General features: G+C 59.9%; 5 protein-coding genes across 5 annotated transcripts, besides 7 other annotated features; all 5 read right to left on the bottom strand.

Moving 5' to 3' along the window:
- Positions 1 to 428: 428 nt before the first annotated feature.
- Tco025E_06895 (uncharacterized protein) lies at positions 429 to 3,218 on the bottom strand (the record flags this gene model as incomplete). Its single annotated transcript, XM_029373763.1, has 1 exon — positions 429 to 3,218. The coding sequence occupies one exon, from the start codon at positions 3,216 to 3,218 to the stop codon at positions 429 to 431; it is 2,790 nt and encodes a 929-aa protein (XP_029226134.1).
- Positions 3,219 to 3,230: 12 nt separating this feature from the next.
- Positions 3,231 to 3,250: a microsatellite.
- Positions 3,251 to 3,663: 413 nt separating this feature from the next.
- Positions 3,664 to 3,685: a microsatellite.
- A 126-nt stretch (positions 3,686 to 3,811) lies between these two features.
- Tco025E_06894 (uncharacterized protein) lies at positions 3,812 to 5,206 on the bottom strand (the record flags this gene model as incomplete). The annotated part of the gene is made up of 1 exon (XM_029373762.1): positions 3,812 to 5,206. One exon carries the CDS (start codon positions 5,204 to 5,206, stop codon positions 3,812 to 3,814), a length of 1,395 nt encoding a protein of 464 aa, XP_029226133.1.
- A 91-nt stretch (positions 5,207 to 5,297) lies between these two features.
- Positions 5,298 to 5,330: a microsatellite.
- Positions 5,331 to 5,777: 447 nt separating this feature from the next.
- Positions 5,778 to 5,807: a microsatellite.
- A 415-nt stretch (positions 5,808 to 6,222) lies between these two features.
- Positions 6,223 to 6,251: a microsatellite.
- A 16-nt stretch (positions 6,252 to 6,267) lies between these two features.
- Positions 6,268 to 6,307: a microsatellite.
- A 349-nt stretch (positions 6,308 to 6,656) lies between these two features.
- Positions 6,657 to 8,201, bottom strand: Tco025E_06893 (protein phosphatase 2 (formerly 2A), regulatory subunit B; the record flags this gene model as incomplete). The annotated part of the gene is made up of 1 exon (XM_029373761.1): positions 6,657 to 8,201. The coding sequence occupies one exon, from the start codon at positions 8,199 to 8,201 to the stop codon at positions 6,657 to 6,659; it is 1,545 nt and encodes a 514-aa protein (XP_029226132.1).
- Positions 8,202 to 8,619: 418 nt separating this feature from the next.
- Positions 8,620 to 8,650: a microsatellite.
- Positions 8,651 to 8,745: 95 nt separating this feature from the next.
- Positions 8,746 to 9,492, bottom strand: Tco025E_06892 (protein phosphatase 2 (formerly 2A), regulatory subunit B; the record flags this gene model as incomplete). The annotated part of the gene is made up of 1 exon (XM_029373760.1): positions 8,746 to 9,492. The coding sequence occupies one exon, from the start codon at positions 9,490 to 9,492 to the stop codon at positions 8,746 to 8,748; it is 747 nt and encodes a 248-aa protein (XP_029226131.1).
- A 240-nt stretch (positions 9,493 to 9,732) lies between these two features.
- Positions 9,733 to 10,700, bottom strand: Tco025E_06891 (uncharacterized protein; the record flags this gene model as incomplete). Its single annotated transcript, XM_029373759.1, has 1 exon — positions 9,733 to 10,700. A coding segment is annotated over one exon (968 nt), but the record flags the coding sequence as incomplete, so codon positions are not given.

Genomic DNA, 10,700 nt, shown 5'->3' with positions numbered 1-10,700 from the left:
GCATGAGATGTGCGGGACTTCGGGAAACAAACGAAAGCAACAAACTTTGACTGATAAAATAATGGAAGGGCTATAAAACAAAACAAAAGCGTGATGCATGGCGCCTGCGGCAAAAAAACAGAAATTAAAAAAACGGGACGCTGGAAACACGCACACTCGCGAAGCTGGAATCGGCAGCAACACACACACACACAAGCACTTGGAAGAAATAAAAAAAATTCCACAAATATTGCCGATGGTAAATAACAGTAAATAAAAGCTACTCGATAAGGCAGCGGGTGCAGAGCGAGGCAAGCGCCGGGGGCACGGGCGCATTTTGTTGCGTGAGGCGCCCCTCACGACGTCGCCTCTCCCCCTCTGTTGCCGCTGGTCGGGCTCCTGCGCAAGCGAGACACCCCCTCCCTCCCTCGCTCCCCCGCCGCCAGACGTCAAGCTGAAACTTTGAGTTTGCCGCCCGCACCGTCTGCCTCCCACCACTCCGTGGGAAGCGGCATAAGTGCGCCGGCCCTACGCGCCTCCACCAGGGCCACGAAAGCCGCTCGCTCTGCCTCCACCCCCGTCCTCTGACCCGCCATCTGCGCCTGGTAGCTGACGCGGAGAAACTCGACCAGCTGACTGCACCGCATCGCGTCCGTGAGGGCGGAAATGGTGCGCAGTTGCTGCAGGGAGTGCAGTACAAAAGGCTCGAGGAGCTCCACGAAGAGGTAGTAGGCGTCCTGCAGCTCCTGCAGGTATGGAAGGAATCCTTCGCAGGGGACTGAAGGGGCGAGCCCCTTTGCCGTGGGCATCGCCGCCGTGATATCCTCGCTGCCGCCGCCGGGCGGGTGGGGAAAGACGCGTCGCCGGTAGCTGGCGCTGCGCTGCACCTCGCCGGGGTAGTGCAGCAGGCGGGCGAGCTCCAGGAAAAGCTGCCGCACGGTCTGCAGTTGCGTCGTAAAGACACCGAGCTGCAGCACGCCCGACACGGCCTCCTTCCACTGTGCGGCGAGCTGCAGCCACTCGCGACGACTCTCCTCTCGCGCCTCGCAGAGGTCCTCCAGGATGGTCGTCCGCAGCACCTCCACTGGGCACGGTGCGCCCAGAAGCGTCACCTCGCCCGGGCCGTCGTTGCAGGGCGTCATCAGCGTGCAGTAGAGCGCAGGACACGTGCCGCCGACGCGGAAGACGTGCAACACGTCGCGCCGCAACGCGGCACTGAGTTCACGCAGGCTCAGCCGCAGAAGCTCCGCCGCCAGGGCAACCGTCTCTGACCCGCCGCTCGCGCCGGCCGTGCGAGTGCTCTGGGCATCCTCGTCGTCTGCCGCGCCACTCGCGCTGTGCGTCTCGCTGCGCCGCCACGGCGGTTCCACCGCACCGCCGCTGCCACCCTCCAGCTTTGCCGCCGTCGGCAGCAGCGAGACGCGGAGGACCAAATCCCCACGCACGGTGTGCCCATAGGGGGAATCAAGGTAGGCAAGACAGTCCGCGTGTCGCTGCCTGAGTTCCTTGTAGACCGCAAGGAAATGCTGGAACTCCTTGATGGCGGCGTACGACTCACGCTTGAGCAGGGGGCTGATGGAGAGCTGTTGCCACTGCGCCTTCACCGCCAGCCAGCTCTCCACAATCCGGTGGGCCCTGCACGCGGCGTCGCGCGGCAGCGCCGGCAGCTGCTTGGGCCGCGTCTCGGCGTTCTCCGCGAGGTCACAGTGGTATGGCACAACGTTGGAAACGCAAACTGAATGCGGCTCGCTTTGGGCCCCGGTTTCTTGCATCGGCGTGCCCTCAGCGGCGTTGTAATCGTACGGGACTGGCTCCGTCGCGTCGTTTCCGCCTGAGCCGCCGGGTTCCTCGACCCCAAATGCACGCGCCTCGTCGCACTGCGTGCCAACCTCACGCGTCCCCGACGGCATATCCTTCAAAGGAAACGTCGCGGCCTCAGTCGAGGCGACGTTGGCAGTGTCTACAGCGTCACCCGCAGCCGCAACAAAGGCGGCGGCGGCGGTTGTGGTGGTGGCATCGTAGGCGTTGCTGGCGGGGTCGGCGTCCGCGACTGACTCCGCAGCGGCCCCCACACTCTTCGCGCCGGTGCACGCCGTGGGTGGACGCTTCCGGTGCGCCAGCCGCGCCTCACGCAGCTCCAGTGTTTGGGGCGCGTACATGGGAAAGGAGGCGGGGCCGCCGTGCGGCTCGGCACTGCGGGTGGCCCGCGGGAGCGTGGGGGCGTGCACGCGCGGCGGCCTTCCCAGCACCGCGTGCGATTCCGAGGCCTCCCGCCCGAGGCTCCGTCCGCTTCCGGCGGAGCGGGCACGTGGCCGCGGCGTGGGGCTCTCGGAGGCGGAGCTGCCCTCGCGGCCCTGCAGCTGCGGCGGTGCCGCGGGCTGGACGACCAGGCGCACGTGCGTGTCATCTGCCACAATCCCACACTTCAGCAGTCCGTCGTTGAGCGCCACCGCCGTCACGTGCAGCCGGCCCTGATCGTGGTTCCTGATCTCGAACTCCTCCCCAACGCTGACGGCGCGGCGGCGTTGAATGAAGAAGGGGGCAACAAAGTGGCGCATGTAGCTGTCAAAGGAAAGCTCCTCCCCAACGCCGTCCGACACGAGGGCAAAGACCACCGTGGACGCCGCCAGCACCGTCTCCTCACTGTGGAAGCTGAGCTGCACCAGGGCACCCTCCTCCACCCCGAGCAGCCGCATCGTCGCCAGAGGCACCACCACAGCCTCCCTGAAGTATTGACGGAGCCGCGCGTCGGCGGCGGGCTCGGCGTGGGAGGGCTCCCTGCACCAGCACGTGCTGCCCAGCCTGCAGGTGATGGTCGGGGTCATGGCCGCGGCCGCGGCCGGGGACGACGCAAACCGCCCCGAGGCAGCAACGGCGCAAGCCGACGGCGAGTCCCCGCCGGCCACACCGCCGCCTCGCGGGGACACCGGCGTCCAGGCAGCAGTGCCCCCGGTGGACGCCGCGTCTCTGCCTGCGACCGCCTGGAAGCGTCGGATGGTCACAAACCCCGACGGCGCAGACAACGCGGACGCCAACACTGCAGCGTCCAGGAGAGCGACGTCGTTGGCGTCCGCCGAGGTAGGCGGACCCGCGCCGGGGCGGAGCAGGGCATCTTCGCCAACGCCCGACAGCAACATGCCGAAATGTTCCGGCGTTGGAGCGTACACGCAGTAGCCGCTCCCGAAGGCCCGCTTCGCGTGGCTGCTGTAGCCATGCGGAGAGAAGATGGGAACCCTCATGCGTGCCCCACCCTCTCTCTCTCTCTCTCCTCCCCCCACACAGGCTGGCAGACACAGACGCAACTACTGCTGCGGCACCGGTGTGGACAAGTATGCAGGTGTAGATGTGGAGAGGCAGATGGGTGGGTGTGGGTGTGGGTGCCTGCTAGTTGTACTTTGCCAATACCTTGCTGCGGGGGAAAGGCAAATATATGCATATATATTAGGTGCAATGATGGTAAAGAAACAGCAGAGCTGCTGCAAGGAAAATCCCCCGGCGAAGCGGGGTGTGCGGTAGTAGGCCGCAGCAAAGACAGAAACCACCACAACGTGTACAGGCGTCGATGCTGCGCACTTCATTCCTCCACCCCGCCTCTGTCTGTGAAAGCAGCGATCCCCACCACCTGCCCAGGGACGCAGAGACGGATGTGTGCGCCTCGCATTCCTCCTACAACTCCACCAGTGCACAATAACAACAACAACAAAAAAGAAGTGCCAGTGCACTTCCTCTTTGAAGGGCAACGCAGCAACGCCCTGGGCATCAACCCGCCTCTCAGATAGGGGGTTTCACGCACCCTCGCACTGGGCATGCATACACACACAGAGAGACAGAACTACGCCTTTTTCTTCTTTTCCTTCTTTTTCTTCCGCTGCTCGCCCCCCTCAGCAGCTTCCGGCTTTGCAGTGGCCGGGGTGGAGCTCATCATCAGCTGCGACATCTCCTTCGCGGCCTGCTCGTACCGCTTCGCGAGGTAAGCGTCGGGCTCAAACCGCTGCAGCCACGCCTCGAGCACCTTCGCCAGCTCCTTTGCCCCCTCCTCCTGGAAGAGCTCCTCGTGGCGCTGGCACCCCTTCAACACGACGGGCCGCCGCAGGCCAAAAAACTCCTTGTGCACCGCCGCGTCTGCCACGGCGTTGGCGGCGGGAACCACCAGCTGCATGGGGTGCCGCACGTCGGCCAGGTGCTTCACCGGCACGTACCGCTCCTCGCAGCGCACAAGCCCGCCGTGCCGAAAGACCGCCGCAGGGTTAAAGAGATAGTCGTGGTACAAGCCGGCGTCGGCCTCGGCGGGGCACGGCAGCGGCTCCTCCAACGAGGACATCAAGCTCTCCTTGGCGAACGACAGGTCCGCGGCCGGCACGTTGACGTCGCGCTCCGCCTTGGCAATCTCCTCCCGCTGTTGCGTGTTCTGCAGCAGCGCCCGGGTCATCAGCGGCGTATCGAGCGAGATGAAGGTGCCAATGCGGTGCGGGAACGCCTCTGAGGCCGCCATGTACGCGGCGACGAGGCAGCCGTAGGAGTGCGTCAGGAAATGCGTCCAGCGCACATCCAGCACGTCCAGCACGGCGCAGACCTGCTGGCAGTTGTGTTCTATGACGCCCCTGGTCGTCGCCGCGTAGTCCACCTGCAGTGGAACGTACACGGCGCCGTGCTCCCACGAGAGCTGGGAAAGCACGGACTCGTACTTCTGCGCCGCCGCCGCCGCCGCCGCCCCGCCCCGTAGTGGTGTGGTCGAGGATGATGAGGGGGCGTGGGCCCAGCTGGGCGCCGTGGTACAGCAGGGACGGCGGCAGTAGCTGCTCCCGCGAAGCCCCCAGACAGCCCCGCTGCCACGCGTGAATGCGCAGTGGGGCAAACGCCCGTCGCGGGTTATCGGCCGCAGCAGCGACGTTTCCGGCCGCCTTCGCCGGCGGCGACGCGGATGCCGCTGCCGTGCTGAGCGAGAGCCGCACCGTGCGCATTTGCCACTCCAGGGTAGCCCGTGGCAGAAAAAACCCCCTCCTTTCTGGTGGAGGGCCAGCACAAAAATAAAAAAAAACAAGAAAAAAAAAGGAAGAAATAAGTACGACCGCCGCTCCCTCTGCGCTTTTTTTTTTGCAGCTGAAACGGGAATAACAAACGGGGAGACGGGGATGGAAAACTGCAACGCAGGAGGAGGAGAAGAAGCAGGCGAAGTAGACAAGCTGACTGTGTGTGCATACGCACATCTATACACGCATGTGTGCATGCGCTGAATATACACGCCCGCGCAGACAGGCTGAAAGAAACGCAACAAGCGAATCCCACAGGGGGAAGCTCCCTTCACCAAACACACACACGAGAGAGAGAGAGAGAGAGAGAGAGAGAGAGAGCACACGACGCTCTGACGCACTCGCCTCCCGTTGCCCTCCTCCTCCTCGCCCATCGCTCGCTCCACCGGCACCACCGCGCTCGCCGTGAATCAGCGGGCGAAGAAAGGACAATAGGAGCTCATGTGCGTGTATGGGAGAGGGAGAGCGGGAGGGAACCAGCACGGCGAAGGTGAAATGCCGTCAAGGCAGGACCGTCGTGCCGCGCCCCCCCTCCCCCCACCCCGCTCTATGCGTGGCCACTCCCGCGACGGTAGGAGGCCATCCGGCGATGGCGAAAAGGTGGCGCGGGAGGGTAACGACAAAACACCACCGTCAAGAAAGAAGTGAGCAACCGACAGACGGACAGGTGTAGGGAAAAGAAGCGGTGCAGCTGCCCGTCGCCTGCAGGCAGCGACCACGCGGGGCCCCAGGAAGAAGGCGGAAACAATGGCAAAAGTGAGAAACATCAAATACAAAAAAAACACAAAAAAAAACAAAGGCATCCATTGAGGTCCTGGCGTATGCTATTCAGGGCGGGCTTGCCCAGCCCCAGAGAGAGATATATATATATGTATATGTGTGCATACATACGTACTTGCATGTAGAGAGAGAGAGAGGACGCGCGCGCGGTGGGAGCGAGGCGGGGGAGCGATAAAAGTATATATAGAAATTTCTGCCAGTGTAAGGGTATAAGCATAAAGCAAAAAGAGGGAAACAAACAAAGCGAAACGAAAAAAAAATGCAAGAGACATTTCGACCTCATTTCTCTTCCCACTAGTTTTTGTGCGTCCTTCCAATGCTGCATGGGCTCCGCGCAAGTGCGATATACACGCGCAAAAGCACGCAAACAAACAACGTCAAACACAAGCCGGATTAAAAATAACATGTACGGGGCACCCAGGGCAGAAACACAGTGTGTGTGTGTGTGTGTGTGTGTGTGTGAGAGAGAGAGAGTGAGATATATATATACGTATACAAATATATGTTACTATACATATTTCCACGTCCAGAGGCTCAGACACACGCACACACACGCACACAAACCTTCTCTCTCTCACACTATCTATACACCGCCGGCCTGAGGCAAAGACGCGCCCCACCACCACCACCAACAGAAACTCGTCAGTGAGGAAGTACCAGCAAAAGACGAAAAGAGGCTTGCTTACACAAACCGCAGCAAACTCAAAAAAAAAGGGGGGGGAGGAATAAAGAAACGGGTATAATATCCATACATGCATAAATTTGTATACACATGTAGACTTCTTTTGTTTGTTTGTTTTTTGGGGGGTTGCTGTAGTTTGTGTACGCAAACCTCTTTTCTTTCGGTTGGCCGCGCCGGTGTCACTCTCATTCCCCCCGCGCGCTGGAGAGGCGGTCGTACTCGGCACGCGCAAAGCGGTCCCACGCCGACTGCTCCAGGCCCCCCTCCAGCCGGTCCTGGTGCGTGACAAACGGATCCCGCTGCTCGAACTGCAGCAGGCGAACCACGTTTGTGACCACGTTCAGCGCCACCGCCGCCGCCTCCGGCTTCGCCAGAAGCACCTCAAGCCGCAGCCCGCACGACGCCTCCACGGCAAACATGTCAAATATCTGGCAGATCACGTCCTCAAATGGCACGCCCCCGTCCGGGACGTGGGCCGCCAGCTTTTCTCTCGTCGCGTCGTAAAAGCTGCGCAGCTCGTAGGCGGAGAGGACCCCGTCCCCATCGAGGTCGAGGATGCGGAACCAGTAGCGGATCGCCGTGGGGGTTGACTTATCCTCCTCGGAGAGGCAGAACCAAACAAAGTCCTCGTAGTTCATGCGGTCCCTGCGCTCGCAAGTCGTGCGGCGGCCAGCGCCGCTAAACACGCGTGCGGCGATGACGGGGTTCATCATACCGGCCGGGGCGTACCTCATAAACTCCGCGCGGGAGAGCAGCATGTCCCGGTCCTCGTCGAGCTCCCAGAAGCGGCAGTAGAGTACGTAGAAGTGTTCGTAGGAAAAGTAGAGCAAAACCGCGTTGATGTCGTTTGTCGCGTCCACCTGCCGAAGTGCGTCTAGCAGGGAAGAGCACTCCAGCTCAGCGTACGTGATGCGCCCACGGTTAAAGCGATCAAGGTCGTAGAAGATGCGATAGATGACCGTCTCTAGATACCTGGACTGAAAGTCGGGGGTCCGCTTCAGGAAGAGAAGACCCGGGTGATGCTCGAGCAGCACCTCGAGGTACGCACAAAAGTCACCTGGCAGCAGGTACGACCGCTGCCGCTCCCTCGCCGCGTCCTGCGCGAACCTGTGCCCACTACTACCACCGCCGCCTCGCGTCGAATTCTCTGACCCGCCTGTCGCAACAAGAGAGCTAAGCATTAATATTTCAAAGACGCGGCGAACAATGCAACGCCCACGCAGGCAGATGTCAAAGAAATGCTGTAGCTGTTGCACCATGCACTCTGTCTGGGAGAGGGAAGAGGGGAGCCTAACCGCATCTGCTGCGGTCATGGAGAAACTACCTCGTACAGCCTGCACCGCCAGATGCCCAAAATCCACGTTTACTTGAAGGATTTTGACTATGAGGAAGGCAAAGTACTTTGGTAGACCAAAGCACTGTGTACAAATGAGCTTCATTGCCTGCGTTAGTTGTAGTCGGTAGTTCAATCCTTGCCTGCTATGCATGACATTGTTGAGGCCTGTGAATCCCTTCGCACTGGAACTTGGAAGGCGTGTGCCTTGACTAACTTTAGGAGGCTTTGGAAGACGAGCAAATTCTTTTCGAATAAATGGCTGAACATCCTCGTCTTCCACCGCCCGCAATGAGGCGATTGGAGGTCGTTTGACCTCCGGCTGCCTGAATACATCGCCGATCATGGTAGTGGCCATGTCCTCATAGCTTGTATAGACCGCCATTGGAATCACCATCCCTTCCACAGGCTTTAAGTGTGGGTTCTCATGCGCCTTCCTTACGGGCCCCACAAGCGTCTCTTCTGCCAAATGTCGTACGCCGTTGGGGAAATAAAAACGTGGTACATGCGCGTATGTCGCCTCACTTTGCAAAGGAGCTTGCGGAGCGGCCGTCGGTGGCGGCAAGGTTGTCGGCTCCGCCGCTGAACGCGGGTCCGACCCCGTCGTCCCTGGCTCCCCCTCGGGAGTGGGGCCCGAGGGCAAAACCCGACGTCCATTACTGGCCGGAGTCACATCGGCCGCACGGTTCCTCTCAGCAACCGCCTCCTTCCCTCTCCACTGTCTCTGTGCTTCCTTCGGCTGCCTGGCCGCCGCCTCCGCCGCCCCTTCCTCCTCGGTTTTGACGCCAAAGCGACGGAGCGACACGGGTGTCAACGAGGAAGAGGAGGGCGAAGAGGAGGAGGGGGGCGACGGCGCTGTTGACGCTGCACAGTTGGAACTCCGCACCTTTTCGCTCTCCTGCGCGTGTCGCCCGCCTGCCGCCTTCGCAGCACTCCCCACACTAGACGCACACTTGCTCCTCCCCTCTGTCAGAGGATGACTCCCCGCGAGCCCCTGCTTCCTGGTAGACCTCAGCAATCAACTCCTCAACGGCGGTCCCTGTTAAGGCGTCACTCATCCAGTATTCCAGCAGTTCCACTAGCTTCAGTCTAACTCCGCCCTGCGAAGGGGTTGTGCTGCTTTGTAGCGAGGCACGAACTCGCGTAATTTGCTGCTTCGACATGGCCGAGGCAAGCAGAGGCGGTATTTCGGCAATGCCTTTGGCGGCACCAGCGAAAGAGCCGAGAGCTTCAGAGAAGCGTCCCTCGTGGCGAGAGCCTGGAGCCGGGGAGACAGCGTAGGATGTCCCCCGAGATGAAGCGGGCATAGAAAAACTGCGAAGCGCTTCAAACCGCGCACCCCTTCCTTGCTCCGGAAACAGGGGGTCGTCTCCGCCCTCAGCATAGACGCCACTACTGGAATAGCTCCGAGGCAGCCCATGTTGCTTGCGTCTGTAGTAGACACCACCATAGTTGCGGCGAGCGTGGGGTCCGTGACGATTCCCGCCGTAGTAAGGGCTCTGCCGCCACTCGGCGGGCCCCCCACACTCGGCATCCGGCGGCGTTCTGCTGCGCCACGGGCTCAAGGACGGGGTTGACGGTGAAGGCCCCCCGACACTCAACTCCCCCCAGCGATACCCAAAGTGATTTGTATCACTGGAAAGGCGAGCACCACCAGGAGGAGCGCTAAGGCTCCTACTTGAGGTCATGTCCTTCCGTGGCAATACCTGCTGGTGTTCTAGATACGAATAGGCCGCTGCACCTGCCAGCCTCCCATTCCCCACCTTATTGCAAATAGGCACCAGCAAAAATCGAAGGGGCAACAAAGACGTCTCGGGTTCGAAGGCAACAGCAGAATTAAGGCCTGTGTGTATGTTTAATAGGTAAACTGAGTCGTTGTTGGTTTTGTGGTAAACAGAAATTGTTTTTTTTTCCGCTTCGGATTTTCGCTACGCCATACGCGCAAGGGTTGTTCGCATATAGCCGTGTAGAACACACAGTAAACAAAATAGGGATGCAAGAAAAATGGGACGAACTAGATCCACAAAAAAAGAAAACAATGCGTCATTATTCAATGCTTGCTCAACATCAGCTAAAGCACTACATGCCTCACTTCCGCTAGGCAGGGTACTCTGAACACCAATCACAGGTTTAGAAACGGCAAAAAAGTACGCGTGAAAAATTGCATTGACGCATACTAGTCCACTCATTATCTCCAATACAAACTCAATAAATACGACAGGTTTCCATACCGCACCAGCCACGTGAGATGAAACTTTAAGTGGCTCTACAGTGCATATTGGCGGCGGACTCGACTCAATACGCCCTCTTACTTCTGAAGAACCAACAGTGTCCCCCTGAAGACGTTCTATCAGCATAGACCCCAGTTTTCGATAGCACTCTGGCATTTCTGTGTCAAGTGAAGAACGCAGAATTTTGTCCTTCGCCCACACATCCCGAAGGAACTGAATGTGACCAAGCACGCGCATGGCCACGCCTAAATCGGATTGGGTAAAAATCAACAATGCCTCCGCACGGAAAGCGTCCGCAAACATAACCCCCTCAGCTTGCCCTGACAGCTGCACAACCAGGGCTGGCTTATTGCCCCCAACATTCATAAACGCGTACCGTTGGTATTCTGTAAATGGGCACGACTTGGACACCACAGCCTTAATTGTCGTTGTGCACGTGAATTTTCTTTGGCCCGAAAACGGCGGGCTGCCGGCATTCGCAGGTCGCCACGGCTCCCACTTTTGTTTGGTGTCATTTCGCGCCTTATGATACTCCTCCAACAGGGAAGCGTCATCGTCGAAGCAAACCTTGAACACATCCAGGACAGTTTTTCCCTCCGGCAGCAAAATGGGGTCCACAAGCTCCCTGGTGAAGCATGAGAAATCGCTGAGGGCCGTTCCGTAAT

Source organism: Trypanosoma conorhini (assembly GCF_003719485.1).
Source record: "Trypanosoma conorhini strain 025E chromosome Unknown Tco_14.4_contig_00493, whole genome shotgun sequence".
Lineage (NCBI taxonomy): Eukaryota > Euglenozoa > Kinetoplastea > Trypanosomatida > Trypanosomatidae > Trypanosoma > Trypanosoma conorhini.
This window is presented reverse-complemented; position numbering and strand designations above follow the sequence as displayed.